The sequence below is a fragment of the Periplaneta americana genome, chromosome 12 (genome assembly GCF_040183065.1).
Source record: "Periplaneta americana isolate PAMFEO1 chromosome 12, P.americana_PAMFEO1_priV1, whole genome shotgun sequence".
Taxonomy (NCBI): Eukaryota; Metazoa; Arthropoda; class Insecta; order Blattodea; family Blattidae; genus Periplaneta; species Periplaneta americana.
The window spans coordinates 170,152,891-170,165,947 of record NC_091128.1 but is presented as its reverse complement, the minus strand read 5'-3'; the positions used below and the strand labels follow the sequence as shown (position 1 = coordinate 170,165,947).

Genomic DNA, 13,057 nt, shown 5'->3' with positions numbered 1-13,057 from the left:
TATTACCATTAGAAATTAAATATTATTATAGTTAATATCATGATGCGTCTATTTTTCATTAATTGTACACAATATTGATGCTATATTGATGACATGAAAGTGAAACGTTTTGAGGTTATGTAAGTAAATGTAGAGAATATCTTAATTTAGATCTTCATTTCTATAATTTACTGAGTGGCTGCTATATATAACTACAAAACTTAAGTAAGATGATAATATTGTTATTAAAAATCAAATATTTTTATACTTATTAACCCAGTGGGGTTGGGTCTTTTTCCATATACTTAATGGCGGTGCAGTGTAGATATTGATATGTGTCATTGTCTTCAGTATTGGCTCGAGAGAGCGCAAAAATTACACTTCCTAAGGAAAGATCAAAAGGTATTACGTACTGATAAAATAAGAGGCCTAGAAAATTGTGTAGTCTTCAGATCATTTCAGCAAGATCTCTTAGTAGGATAAAATGATTTTACGCTCTACATTTCAAGTTCTACATGCAGCAGCTATACGAAAATGCTATTGTTCGAAAGCTTAGCAAACCTGACATTTTTTTAACTTTTGCCTACAATCCACAATGACCTGAAATAGCTACTGCTATCGTCCTGACATTGATGCTTGCGTTTTCGCGTTGAAACTCAAAAACTGAAGTTGGATAGGTTCAAGAGAAAGTATTTGGCCTAAAAAAATCCATTCAGAGGGAGTATGTTTCATTATTATGGAAGCAAATAACTATCAAAAAGACAAGTATTCTTCATTGAAAATAAATCTGAAAAATTTTTATTTGAACGTCTAACGAACTTAGTTTGCAGCAGAATTTGCTGCACAAGCCACTAGTAGAAATTTAAAATAGGGAAGGGTTAAGTGTAACAATAAAATTTAATAAAAAAAGATGTATTACATTTCCAAAACATAAACCATATTGCATCTTCATCGAATACTTTTAAAGAGAAAGGCCAATGTAAATGTATAATAGTTAAATTCAATACAAAGATAAATTAGATTTTCAAAACAAAGGGTATAATATTGCATCGAATAGTTTTCTAAGAGAAAAGTGAAGGTAAATTAATATCATGAATGATTACGTTTACGTCATGCAATATTGCGAAGAGCTACTCTTGAGCCGTCTGTACAGATCAGCTATCCGCTCGGCTTCTCGAATACCGCTGAGTCGAGCGCCATGAACTGTTGAGTAATGACCGGGACAGGTGGCTTCCCCCGCGAAGAGAAGTATAGGGGCAATGGGGTCACAAGTACCTGGCACAGGAGCGCCCAGTTCTTGCTGGTGCCCCACTTCAGACTCGATGCCCATGTAACTGTAAGCACCACAGAAATAAGGGTCCGAGCACCACCTAGAACGGAGCACCTTGACGGGGCACGGCAGCTTGCAGTCGCCTGTGAACTGCCTCAAGACCCGGGTCACGGACTGGGCTACTTCCTCGTCAGAACACCGCTCCACCTCTGCTGCCTCCTGGCCTTGAACCCAGGCACACATGACGTGCTGGCTGTCTGACATCTCCTCCACGCTGCTCAAACCTCTGACCCACCCTTCTCTGCCTGCGAGTTTGCCCGGAGTCCACGTCAGCTTTATATCTTTGTCCCGCCAAGCCCAGAAAGGGCAGTCGTACTCTAGAAAGATCTTGTTGGCATTGCTGAAGCCTAACTTGGATATCGCTGTCATCTTATTGGCTGGCAACCCAGGACAGAAGAGTTTGTGCGCCTGCGTTTTGAGCACGCCCAGCGATACAGTGACGAGTACCAGATCTGCACGGTACTCGTCACCGTCGCTGCATTTCACGATGGCTCTAGGACCGCTGTTGCTGAGTGATCCCCAAAGGATGTTCTGCACCGGTTTGCAGTACCGAATGGCTCCGTTCGGGAGGTCTCTGAGGAGTGGGGCCAGAATCCCTACGTACCCCAGCGGCACCCGGACGCCGCCCCCCGGAATCTCGATGTAGCTGCCGACCGTGTCGGCGCTGACGAGGGACAGGTCGTCCCCACAGCGGCACCGCACGCAGTTGGTCAAGCCGTGCAGGATCCGGGCCGCGTCGTAGCGCTGTTCCTCCGAGAAGCTGCGCAGCTCCTGCTGGATGCGGGCGCCCATGAAGTGCAGCAGCGAGCCGTGGTCTCTGCCGCAGCCGATGCTGAACAGGTCGGCGGCCTCCTGCTCGATCTGTCTGAAGGTGTTGAAGGCCATGACGCTCACGGGCAGGTCCATGACGCGCCCGTCACTCCTGCAGAACAGCCCCCTGCTGGGGTCCGGGCGGTTGAGCTGCCACTTCGTGAGGCCTTCTTGAGACGCCATGGAGTGGAGAACATTGGCGCTGCAGTCGCCTTCATTGTACTGCGCCCCCATTTCTGCCACAACATCGCCGATCCAGCAGGAATGAATTCGCCCACCAGGCCTGCAAACGGAATTTCAGTTAGAGATTTTCGCTTTCTCAGAATTTGTAAACAGTTGACATTTTAGTTTTTAAAATGTTATATTCTAGCGGTCTTACTAATAAACCGTGTATGCCTATAATAATTTTTATGCTCGACCATGCCGAAATGTAGTAGTAATAATAATAATAATAATAATAATAATTTATTTTAGCTGGCAGAGTTAAGGCCGTAAGGACTTCTCTTCCATTCAACCAGCAAAAAGTGTATATACATATGCATTAACTTACAAAGAATTCAACAATTTGATTTAGATGAGAGTTACATGTATACAAGAGTTATTTACAAATTAAACAACAAAATACTATGAACTATTAATTAAACACTGAAATAAACTGTGTACTTACTTACAAATGGCTTTTAAGGAACCCGAAGGTTCATTGCCGCCCTCACATAAGCCCGCCATCGGTCCCTATCCTGTGCAAGATTAATCCAGTCTCTATCATCACACCCCACCTCCCTCAAATCCATTTTAATATTATCCTCCCATCTACGTCTCGGCCTCCCTAAAGGTCTTTTTCCCTCCGGTCTCCCAACTAACACTCTATATGCATTTCTGGATTCGCCCATACGTGCTACATGCCCTGCCCATCTCAAACGTCTGGATTTTAAGTTCCTAATTATGTTAGGTGAAGAATACAATGCGTGCAGTTCTGTGTTGTGTAACTTTCTCCATTCTCCTGTAACTTCATCCCGCTTAGCCCCAAATATTTTCCTAAGCACCTTATTCTCAAACACCCTTAACCTATGTTCCTCTCTCAGAGTGAGAGTCCAAGTTTCACAACCATACAGAACAACCGGTAATATAACTGTTTTATAAATTCTAACTTTCAGATTTTTGGACACCAGACTGGATGATAAGAGCTTCTCAACCGAATAACAACACGCATTTCCCATATTTATTCTGCGTTTAATTTCCTCCCGAGTGTCATTTATATTTGTTACTGTTGCTCCAAGGTATTTGAATTTTTCCACCTCTTCGAAGGATAAATATCCAATTTTTATATTTCCATTTCGTACAATATTCTGGTCACGAGACATAATCATATACTTTGTCTTTTCGGGATTTACTTCCAAACCGATCGCTTTACTTGCTTCAAGTAAAATTTCCGTGTTTTCCCTAATCGTTTGTGTATTTTCTCCTAACATATTCACGTCATCTGCATAGACAAGAAGCTGATGTAATCCGTTAAATTCCAAACCCTGCCTGTTATCCTGAACTTTCCTAATGGCATATTCTAGAGCGAAGTTAAAAAGTAAAGGTGATAGTGCATCTCCCTGCTTTAGCCCGCAGTGAATTGGGAAAGCATCAGATAGATGAAATAAACTGTGTAGCAGAATTAAGCTAAAATACATAGAATGTTAATATATTTCAAATAATATTAGATAACAGAAAGAGATTATTATGAGACAATTAAAATACAGCACAATCAGGATGATGTCTGAAGAAAAATGTAACAATGTAGTCAGTGATAGTTTAAATCAGTATGATTGGAGTGAAATGCTAATAAGGTTAGCTTTTAAGCTGTTCTTAAAGGTGTTTGTTGTCTTGCAGCCCCCAATACTTTGTGACAAGGAATTCCATTGACGGGAGGTGGATATTGTAAAAGATGATGAATAACAAAATGTTCTATGAAGAGGTATACTTAGCGTGCCACAGATAAGTGATCTGGTATTTACGTCGTGGTTAGAGTATAGATAAGAGAAACGAGACGAAAGGTAATTTGGTGTTGAAGTGTGCAGAATTCGAAAGAGTAAAGACAAAGTGTGTAAAGTTCTACGTTCTTTAAGTTCTAGGTTATACACCTGGTAGCAGCCCTTTAATGGACCTCATTAAAGTACACCTATTCGTTAAAGTTCAGGTGTTCCACCAATCAGAAAACACCATTGTAGCAATATCAAAGCGCAAGTATCGATTATTCTCGGAATATGCAATCGAAAGACAACTAGCGAAACGTCACGGAGGCTGGAAATCCAGTACTGTCGCAGAAGGTTATGTTCTGTTACTATAATAATTAGCGTTAATTGTAAATAATATTAAAATAAATTCAATTTGTCATCTCGTTTTTCAATGTCTAAATCAATTTCAAGGTTATATCAAGATTAATGTTTATTTTACTCTCTAGATTATATCAAGGTCAATGACATTTGTTTCTCGGAAAAAATCAATACTTTCGCGTCTGCGCACATCTCACAATTTACGAGGTATTGCACTAGGTCAGTTCCGCTCCTCAGTCAGATAAGAATAACATGAATACTTATGAATAATTTCAAGTTAGGAATATGGTCGAGCATAAAAAAGTCATATGAAACTTGACTATAATGGTAATTAAGATGCTCGTATGAAAATTATGAAACTCGCTTGCGCTCGTTTCATAAACATACTCGCGTCTTAATTACTACCATTATAGGCTCGTTGCATAATGTACTATTATAGCCTACACGACTTATACAGAGTCGGGACAGAAAACGTTCCTAATAAACCATACATAAGCGATGGATATATAAGCAGTGTGTAACTATACATGGGAATTGCTCTACTGTATTTAAATTATAGCCTACTGTAGTCACGAATCCAGGACTATGATGATACCAAATACCTTACTATAATAATACCGGACAGCTAGCAATTTTACGTGCGAACGACGCTGGTGCTGCTACCTAGGCGGCCGGTGTGGTGATACTCGTGAAATAATCTATAATCAACTGCAATGTATATTGTTGCTGGACTAGTTAATATTTTTATTAATTAGTGCTATGTTAAAATGTCAGGGTGTATATGTGCTGTTTATAATTGCTACAAAATTACAGCATTACAAATTGCTCCAAATCGTACTTTCGATTTCCGAGGGATCATAAAACGTGAGTCAACAACATTCTTTAGTAGGCCTAATTCCTTCGTCTTTGTGTTGATAGAAAAATACAAATGAATAGAAGTTAAAATGTATCTGAAATTTTAAGGTTTTATCAAATTAAGTTTTTTTTTTTTGTCTACTTATTATTACAAGCATCAGATTACTATCAATTTTATCTTTGCAGTTGTCAGCAATGCGTATATAAAGCATTATTGTAAATTCATTCCTAATATCAGATTGATTTTGTCTCGGTAAACTAAAGAAAAAATAGCCTATGTAACAATTAATTACAGAAAGTAATATGGAGTATGCAATATTTCTCGTAATATGCAGCTTTGATATAAGATAATTTTACATTAAACATTAATCAACATTTCTTAAGTGTTTCATATATTACTTCACATTAGTAACTCACGTTTTAAACACTAGTCAGAAGCCCGCTATGTTAATATTTGTATAATTATGTGGACGTAATTCCATTCCGCTCCGCTAGATGTCAGGTCCGCGATATTTCGTACTCACGCCAATGCTGCTAGTATACAGCTGTCCGGTATTATTATAGTAAGGTATTTGATCATACCGCATACCTTAACGTGTTGAATTATCAATTTTTTTTGGGAGGGGGGAATTTAATTGAAGTGAATTTATTATGGCTGGCAGAGTATCTATCTCATGCCCCCATGTGAATTATCAATATGTAATACAACTGATTTTATTCGTTTTATGTATTTCAACTAATTACATTGGGCTTAGACTTTTAATTTCGTTACATTTTTTGTTAGATCCTGAAATTTCGTCTGAATTATTGATAGAATTTGGAAAAATAATTCCTTATTACGGCTTGATCTATACAGAAAAAGTGCATGATACAGCGTTTAAATCGTACCAGTATTAAATCAACTTCCAAAGAGCGTAAATAATAAAGATACTGTATAATACCTAATAATATATATACTATAGTGCAGACCGATTATTTAGTCCTGACAGCTCAGCGTCGTGAAAGAGGGGAAGTAATAGGAGGAGTGGGGAGAGCTCCGGAGTAGAGACAAGGGCGAGCGGTCGGCAAAGGAATGCAGTACAGCTTAATTTGTACTGGAAACATACCACTCTACCGCAAGCGTGACATCGGATCGCTGCGAAGGCAAGCGAGTGAATGACCCAAACATCCCTTGGCGTAAACTAAATGGACTCGCCTGAACCAATAAGCAGGCAGCTTTGGCGACAACACTGAACATAGGTTGGACAGAGTCTTGAAAAAATTAATAAGGCATTTTAAAAATAATTTTGCAGAAATGAGCAAATAATTGTATTTTTTTTTTTTTTTTTGACATTCCGGGACAAATATAATTCAATTCAGGACACAAAAATTAAAACCCAGGACGTCTGGCGACTCTGATTCGGGGACTGTCCCCCGGAAACGGGGACGTCTGGTAACATTAAAGCGTGTCGGAAACATTGAAAAAATAGTCTAAGACACGCGAACAAACCCAAAATTTGCCTACTTAAGGCTGTTAAGTACGAGTCGCTTATTTACCTATCTGTTGCTTCTAGAACTTTGAAATGAGTGATCCCCAATTGCACCAATCGGGTCGCAGCAGAGAGCCCTGCGATGCCGGCTCCAACGATGACCGTGAAAGGCTGCGGTTTCACAGTCTGCACGTCGGGGACCACGTCATCCAGAACGGTCTGTGTGGCTTCCTTCCGACAGATATCAATGTTGCATTCAGAAGAGACTGCTGTGCTGGCGTTCCTAAAACAAGTGGAATGTTAATTTTATTTTATTGGGTTATTTTACAACGCTGTATCAACATCTAGGTTATTTAGCGTCTGAATGAAATGAAGGTGATAATGCCGGTGAAATGAGTCCGGGGTCCAGAACCGAAAGTTACCCAGCATTTGCTCGTATTGGGTTGAGGGAAAACCCCGGAAAAAAACCTCAACCAGGTAACTTGCCCCAACCGGGATTCGAACCCTGGTTTCGCGGCCAGACGCGCTGACCGTTACTCTACAGGTGTGGTGTGGAATGTTAAGATTCATTGGTCATTATTACTAGGGACCTCCGCGAATTTTTAATTATGAGGTAGAAAGTATTTTTCTTCATTTGTAAGGTGTTTTAGCATGGTATCCTAGCAGAAGTGAAAGTGCGAAAAATGCGAATTTCCTATCAAATTGCAAAATCACTAGAAAATGGTATTTAATAGCGATTTAACAGTAAAATGTTACTTTTAAAGCGGAAAGCGCATTATATATTCGTATAATCTTATGCAAAAATTAAAGACACTTCTTAAATACCCAAAACATGAAGATCGACGATCTATCAATAATTTGAATAATTTCGAGGGAAAAATTGTTCCTTGGCCGGGTATCGAACCCGGGACCATTGGTTAAACGTACTAACGCTCTCCCACTGAGCTACCCGGGAACTCTATCCGACACCGATCCAATTTTTCCCCCTATATCCACAGACCTCAAAGTGGGCTGACAACCATCAAGCAACCAACATTTGAGTGCACACTAACTCTGTGTGACTTTAAATTGTGGTTTTCGGTTACGTACAGTGACGTGTATTATGCAAATTAAGCTTTCAGTAATAACTCCCTGTAAAGTTAATTTGAATAATTTCGAGGGAAAAATTGTTCCGGAGCCGGGTACCGAACCCGGGACCTTTGGTTTAACGTACCAACGCTCTCCCACTGAGCTACCCGGGAACTCTACCCGATACCGATCCAATTTTTTTCCCTCTATATCCACAGACCTCAAAGTGGGCTGACAACCGTCAAGCAACCAGCATTTGAGTGCACACTAACTCTGTGTGACTTTAAATTGTGGTTTTCTGTTACGTACAGTGACGTGTATTATGCAAATTAAGCTTTCAGTAATAACTCCCTGTAAAGTTAATTTGAATAATTTCGAGGGAAAAATTGTTCCGGGGCCGGGTATCGAACCCGGGACCATTGGTTAAACGTACCAACGCTCTCCCACTGAGCTACCCGGGAACTCTACCCGACACCGATCCAATTTTTCCCTCTATATCCACAGACCTCAAAGTGGGCTGACAACCGTCAAGCAACCAACATTTGAGAGCACACTAACTCTGTGTGACTTTAAATTGTGGTTTTCTGTTACGTACAGTGACGTGTATTATGCAAATTAAGCTTTCATGAATAATTCCCTGTAAAGTTAATTTGAATAATTTCGAGGGAAAAATTGTTCCGGGACCGGGTATCGAACCCGGGACCTTTGGTGAAACGTACCAACGCTCTCCCACTGAGCTACCCGGGAACTCTACCCGACACCGATCCAATTTTTCCCTCTATATCCACAGACCTCAAAGTGGGCTGACAACCGTCAAGCAACCAACATTTGAGAGCACACTAACTCTGTGTGACTTTAAATTGTGGTTTTCTGTTACGTACAGTGACGTGTATTATGCAAATTAAGCTTTCAGGAATAATTCCCTGTAAAGTTAATTTGAATAATTTCGAGGGAAAAATTGTTCCGGGACCGGGTATCGAACCCGGGACCTTTGGTTAAACGTACCAACGCTCTCCCACTGAGCTACCCGGGAACTCTACCCGACACCGATCCAATTTTTCCCTCTTTATCCACAGACCTCAAAGTGGGCTGACAACCGTCAAGCAACCAGCATTTGAGTGCACACTAACTCTGTGTGACTTTAAATTGTGGTTTTTCTGTTACGTACAGTGACGTGTATTATGCAAATCAAGCTTTCAGGAATAACTCCCTGTAAAGTTAATTTGAATAATTTCGAGGGAAAAATTGTTCCGGGGCCGGGTGTCGAACCCGCTTTATTCGATAAATTCCATACATTTATAATGAATAATACTGTCCATCCATAAACCACAAAAGAAGTACCGTAAATTAAAATCATCAGTACCAGTTGCAGAAGACACAGCCCTGCAGTATATATTGACTACACCCCAACTCTGGCTACTAGCAACAGGCATCTATAATGAACACCGATCAAAATACCCCTCATTTCTCGTGAAAAACAACAACTGAATAGACTACAGTGGACTTTATATTGTCAGCAAACAGCTGGATACATTAAGAAGATTGATTGATACCAAAGAGTTTGTAATATATAACTAGAGACACCAACGGCGCTAGTTTCGCGTACAAAATTGAACCGCTGTTCGGCCGCCATTAAAGGGAGTTGATGCTTCGCCAGGAGTGCAAGCAGTTCATGCTTATTTGAGGAGTACGAATAAATATAAGTACACTTGAAGGGAAATAATAAGAAAATGGTGAAATACTGCGCCGCAAATAATTGTTCGAACATAGCTACTATTGTAGGATGCCCAGGAAAGCATGTATATCTTAATATTTGGAAGAATGTTCCGAATGCAGTTCCTCCTTTGAATGTGTTTACAGAATGTCGGAATATTTCTTGGATAAAGTTTTTCCAGAAACAAATTAATCAAGTTTACAAGGTTGGTTTCAACAGTGTCTGTAACGGTTAGGTGCCATCATATTACAGTGGATTATAATAGCAGAGTGCATAAGATAATCCTCAGACTATATCTGTCTAAAACTGTTTTGTTTCACAATAAATGAATTAATAATGTAATTTCCGTATTGTACAGTATGTGCTCCTAGTTTTTGGTTGCATTAAATGCAAAGAAATTAGTGAAAATATAGCTGATGGCCTAGTTAGGCCTATTATTACCACTACTACTAGGCCTACTAATACCACAAAAACTAGACCTACTATTACCACTACTACTAGGTCTATTATTACCACTACTACTAACTAGATCTCACTACTACTAGGCCTACTATTACCACTACTACTAGGTCTATTATTACCACTACTACTAACTAGATCTCACTACTACTAGGCCTACTATTACCACTACTACTAGGTCTATTATTACCACTACTACTAACTAGATCTCACTACTACTAGGCCTACCATTACCACAAAAACTAGGCATACTATTACCACTAATACTAGGCCTACTATTACCACTAATACTAGGCCTACTATTACCACTACTACTAGGCCTATTATTACCACTACTACTAGGTCTACTATTACCACTACTAGGCCTACTATTGCCATTACTACTAGGCCTACTATTGCCACAAAAACTAGACCTACTATTACCACAAAAACTAGACCTACTACTACTGCACCTACTATTACCATTACTACTATGTTCCACTACTACTAGGACTACTATTACCACTACTCCTAGGCCTATTATTACCACTACTACTAGGCCTACTATTACCACTAGTACTAGGCCTACTATTACCACTACTACTAGGCCTACTATTACCACTAGTACTAGGCCTACTATTACCACTACTACTAGGCCTATTATTACCACTACTACTAGGCCTACCATTACCACAAAAACTAGGCCTACTATTACCACTAATACTAGGCCTACTATTACCACTACCGGTACTACTAGGTCTATTATTACCACTACTACTAGGCCTACTATTACCACTACTACTAGGCCTACTATTACCACTACTTCTAGGCCTACTATTACCGCTACTAATTGTATTAAAAAGTCTGTACTGACCTCTAACTTGGTGGTCATCAACTACACAAATTTATTCTCATTATATTTTAAATCTGTTTCCAGAATTTTTATGATCTCATATTTCACCACTAAATATTTTCTAAGCAACATATACCTTCCTCTTCCGTTGCATGAAAGGACTGAAATAAAGATCACTTGAAATATTACAGTAAATATCCATTATTATGTCCTTAAAACAATACTAGTAATACTGAAAATTAATGCTGACATTGCCATTATTCACTATTTCACATACTTATCCCGAGTGTATATGGGTGATTTAATTTATTTTTTAGAATATCGCCAAAGATGAACCATTATAATACTTTAATAAATATAGCGCTCCTCTGCCATTCATATTTCATCACGACTCATCCTTTGTAAAAGATGTTTAAAACAGTGTCTATCACCAGGCTACATCAATGTATTGTGGTACTGTTTTCGAATTTTGCGCCGCAAACACTCCCTTTAATGGTGGATGCTAGCCGATTCAATTTGTGACATTTTTCTTGCCTGCCACTCACGGGTATGTGTCTCTAGTAAGTATTACAAACTCTTTGGTTTTATCGCAGTATGGTGCTGTTGTTTCAGAAAGACGATGTAATTTGAAGGAGGAAAACGCTGAATTGTTCACAATGTTATCTTTCGATAAATGAAAAGAAGAATGCACAAAGTTTCCTTTGGAAAAAAGTAGATGCTAATTTCAGAAAAATAAATGCTAAAAATTCAGGTCCCTGATTATTACGCACGTATTTCATGTTCATGGAGCTTTCCATTCTGCACGAAATATGTCTGTCCGACATAGCGTGTCCAGAAGAATAGTTGGGCTTGCTTGGCTTCTTGGCTATAGGAGGGCTGGACCCGGGAAGGATCCGTACATTTAAGAAAACATTGGCCCATAATTGCGCCCTGTAATTATATCCGATGATTGTCTAAGAGCAAAATTATATTGTTACTGTTACTGTTGCAGAAAGTAAATTGTAAATTTGTGTAGTTACAGTGAAACCTCTTCAAATGACCATTTCCATTAAGAGACCATTCCTCTCAGAGGCCTATTTCTCTTGGAATCGATGTAGAAAAACACAAAACAAATATCCAGGGTGAACGTTAAGTCTTTCCCTGATTATAGGCATCTATACTAAACAACTACGCTAGATACAGGGACGCGGTTTTCAGCAAATGATCCCTCAAACCTTCAAAGTTTTTATAGATACACCTCAACATGTGCCCCGTTTGTTGCCCGGAGAACGTCAGATCGAAACCCGATTTCATATCATGTTTTCGCCAACATCTCAATTGTCCGATCCCCAAAACCGAACATTGTGTTGTTTGACTTTTCCCTAATGTGTTAATATTCAAAAATAAAGTTGAAACAACAAGAATTAAATTTAATCAGAAATAGTATGAAAAGAAATTCCGAGATTTATGAAAATGAAACACGTTTGATACTGAAATTGGAATATCACTGGAAATGAAAACGATACATGGAAAAGATGAGTGAACATTGCCTCACATTGTTGGCTTTGGTTATGTATCAGCGAGGGAGGGACTAGATACTTGATATTTCTAGTAGGCCTGCTCGTATTTATCACATAATGTGTGAAGTTCTTTAACCATATTAAACTACAAACCGAAATCATGTCTTACCTATAAATCCTTCGTAACTCATTGTTCCAGATAGATCGGAATTTCAGAGAGATCATCTTTCTTCATAGCAATACAATATTAAAAGTTTCCATAGGCTCTTCAGACTTATTTAAGTTTTTTGTGCCGCAGTTGTGTTGTGTGTTTATCGCTGTGTCAACGTAAATGTTTATCAAACGCCCTCCAAATACTACATAGCAGGCAGTGGTTTATCATATTCCTCATTGTTATACCCGTTGCTTACGAGATTGTATAATCTCGTAAGCAACGGTTATACCACATCTTTTAAGATGACTGTCGTTAGACTCATACCGACTCTGAATATACCTGTAATATTGTCTTCGAGAATTCTAGACTGATTTCCGTACGGGCCAAGATCAAAATACAGATATGACAATAGGACTATATCGATTGCAAGGCCTCCGATCGCGATAATATTGAAGACTAAAATGAAATGGATGACGCAAAGCTAATTTCGCCTTTTCTTTTCTCAAACCTAACGCAATTGAAAATATATCCTCCTCAGAACTAATAATTTTACTTCCAGCTTTGATCCAG

The 13,057-nt window shown here is 39.2% G+C and overlaps 1 protein-coding gene across 1 annotated transcript; it reads right to left on the bottom strand.

Annotated features, from left to right (window-relative positions):
* Positions 1 to 418: 418 nt before the first annotated feature.
* Positions 419 to 12,627, bottom strand: LOC138711165 (peroxisomal N(1)-acetyl-spermine/spermidine oxidase-like). The gene is made up of 3 exons (XM_069842519.1): positions 12,503 to 12,627; positions 6,829 to 7,044; positions 419 to 2,402 (listed from the first exon to the last, which is right to left on the bottom strand). Exons 1-3 carry the CDS (start codon positions 12,556 to 12,558, stop codon positions 1,085 to 1,087), a joined length of 1,590 nt encoding a protein of 529 aa, XP_069698620.1. The 5' UTR covers positions 12,559 to 12,627; the 3' UTR covers positions 419 to 1,084.
* Between the last annotated feature and the right edge of the window lie 430 nt (positions 12,628 to 13,057).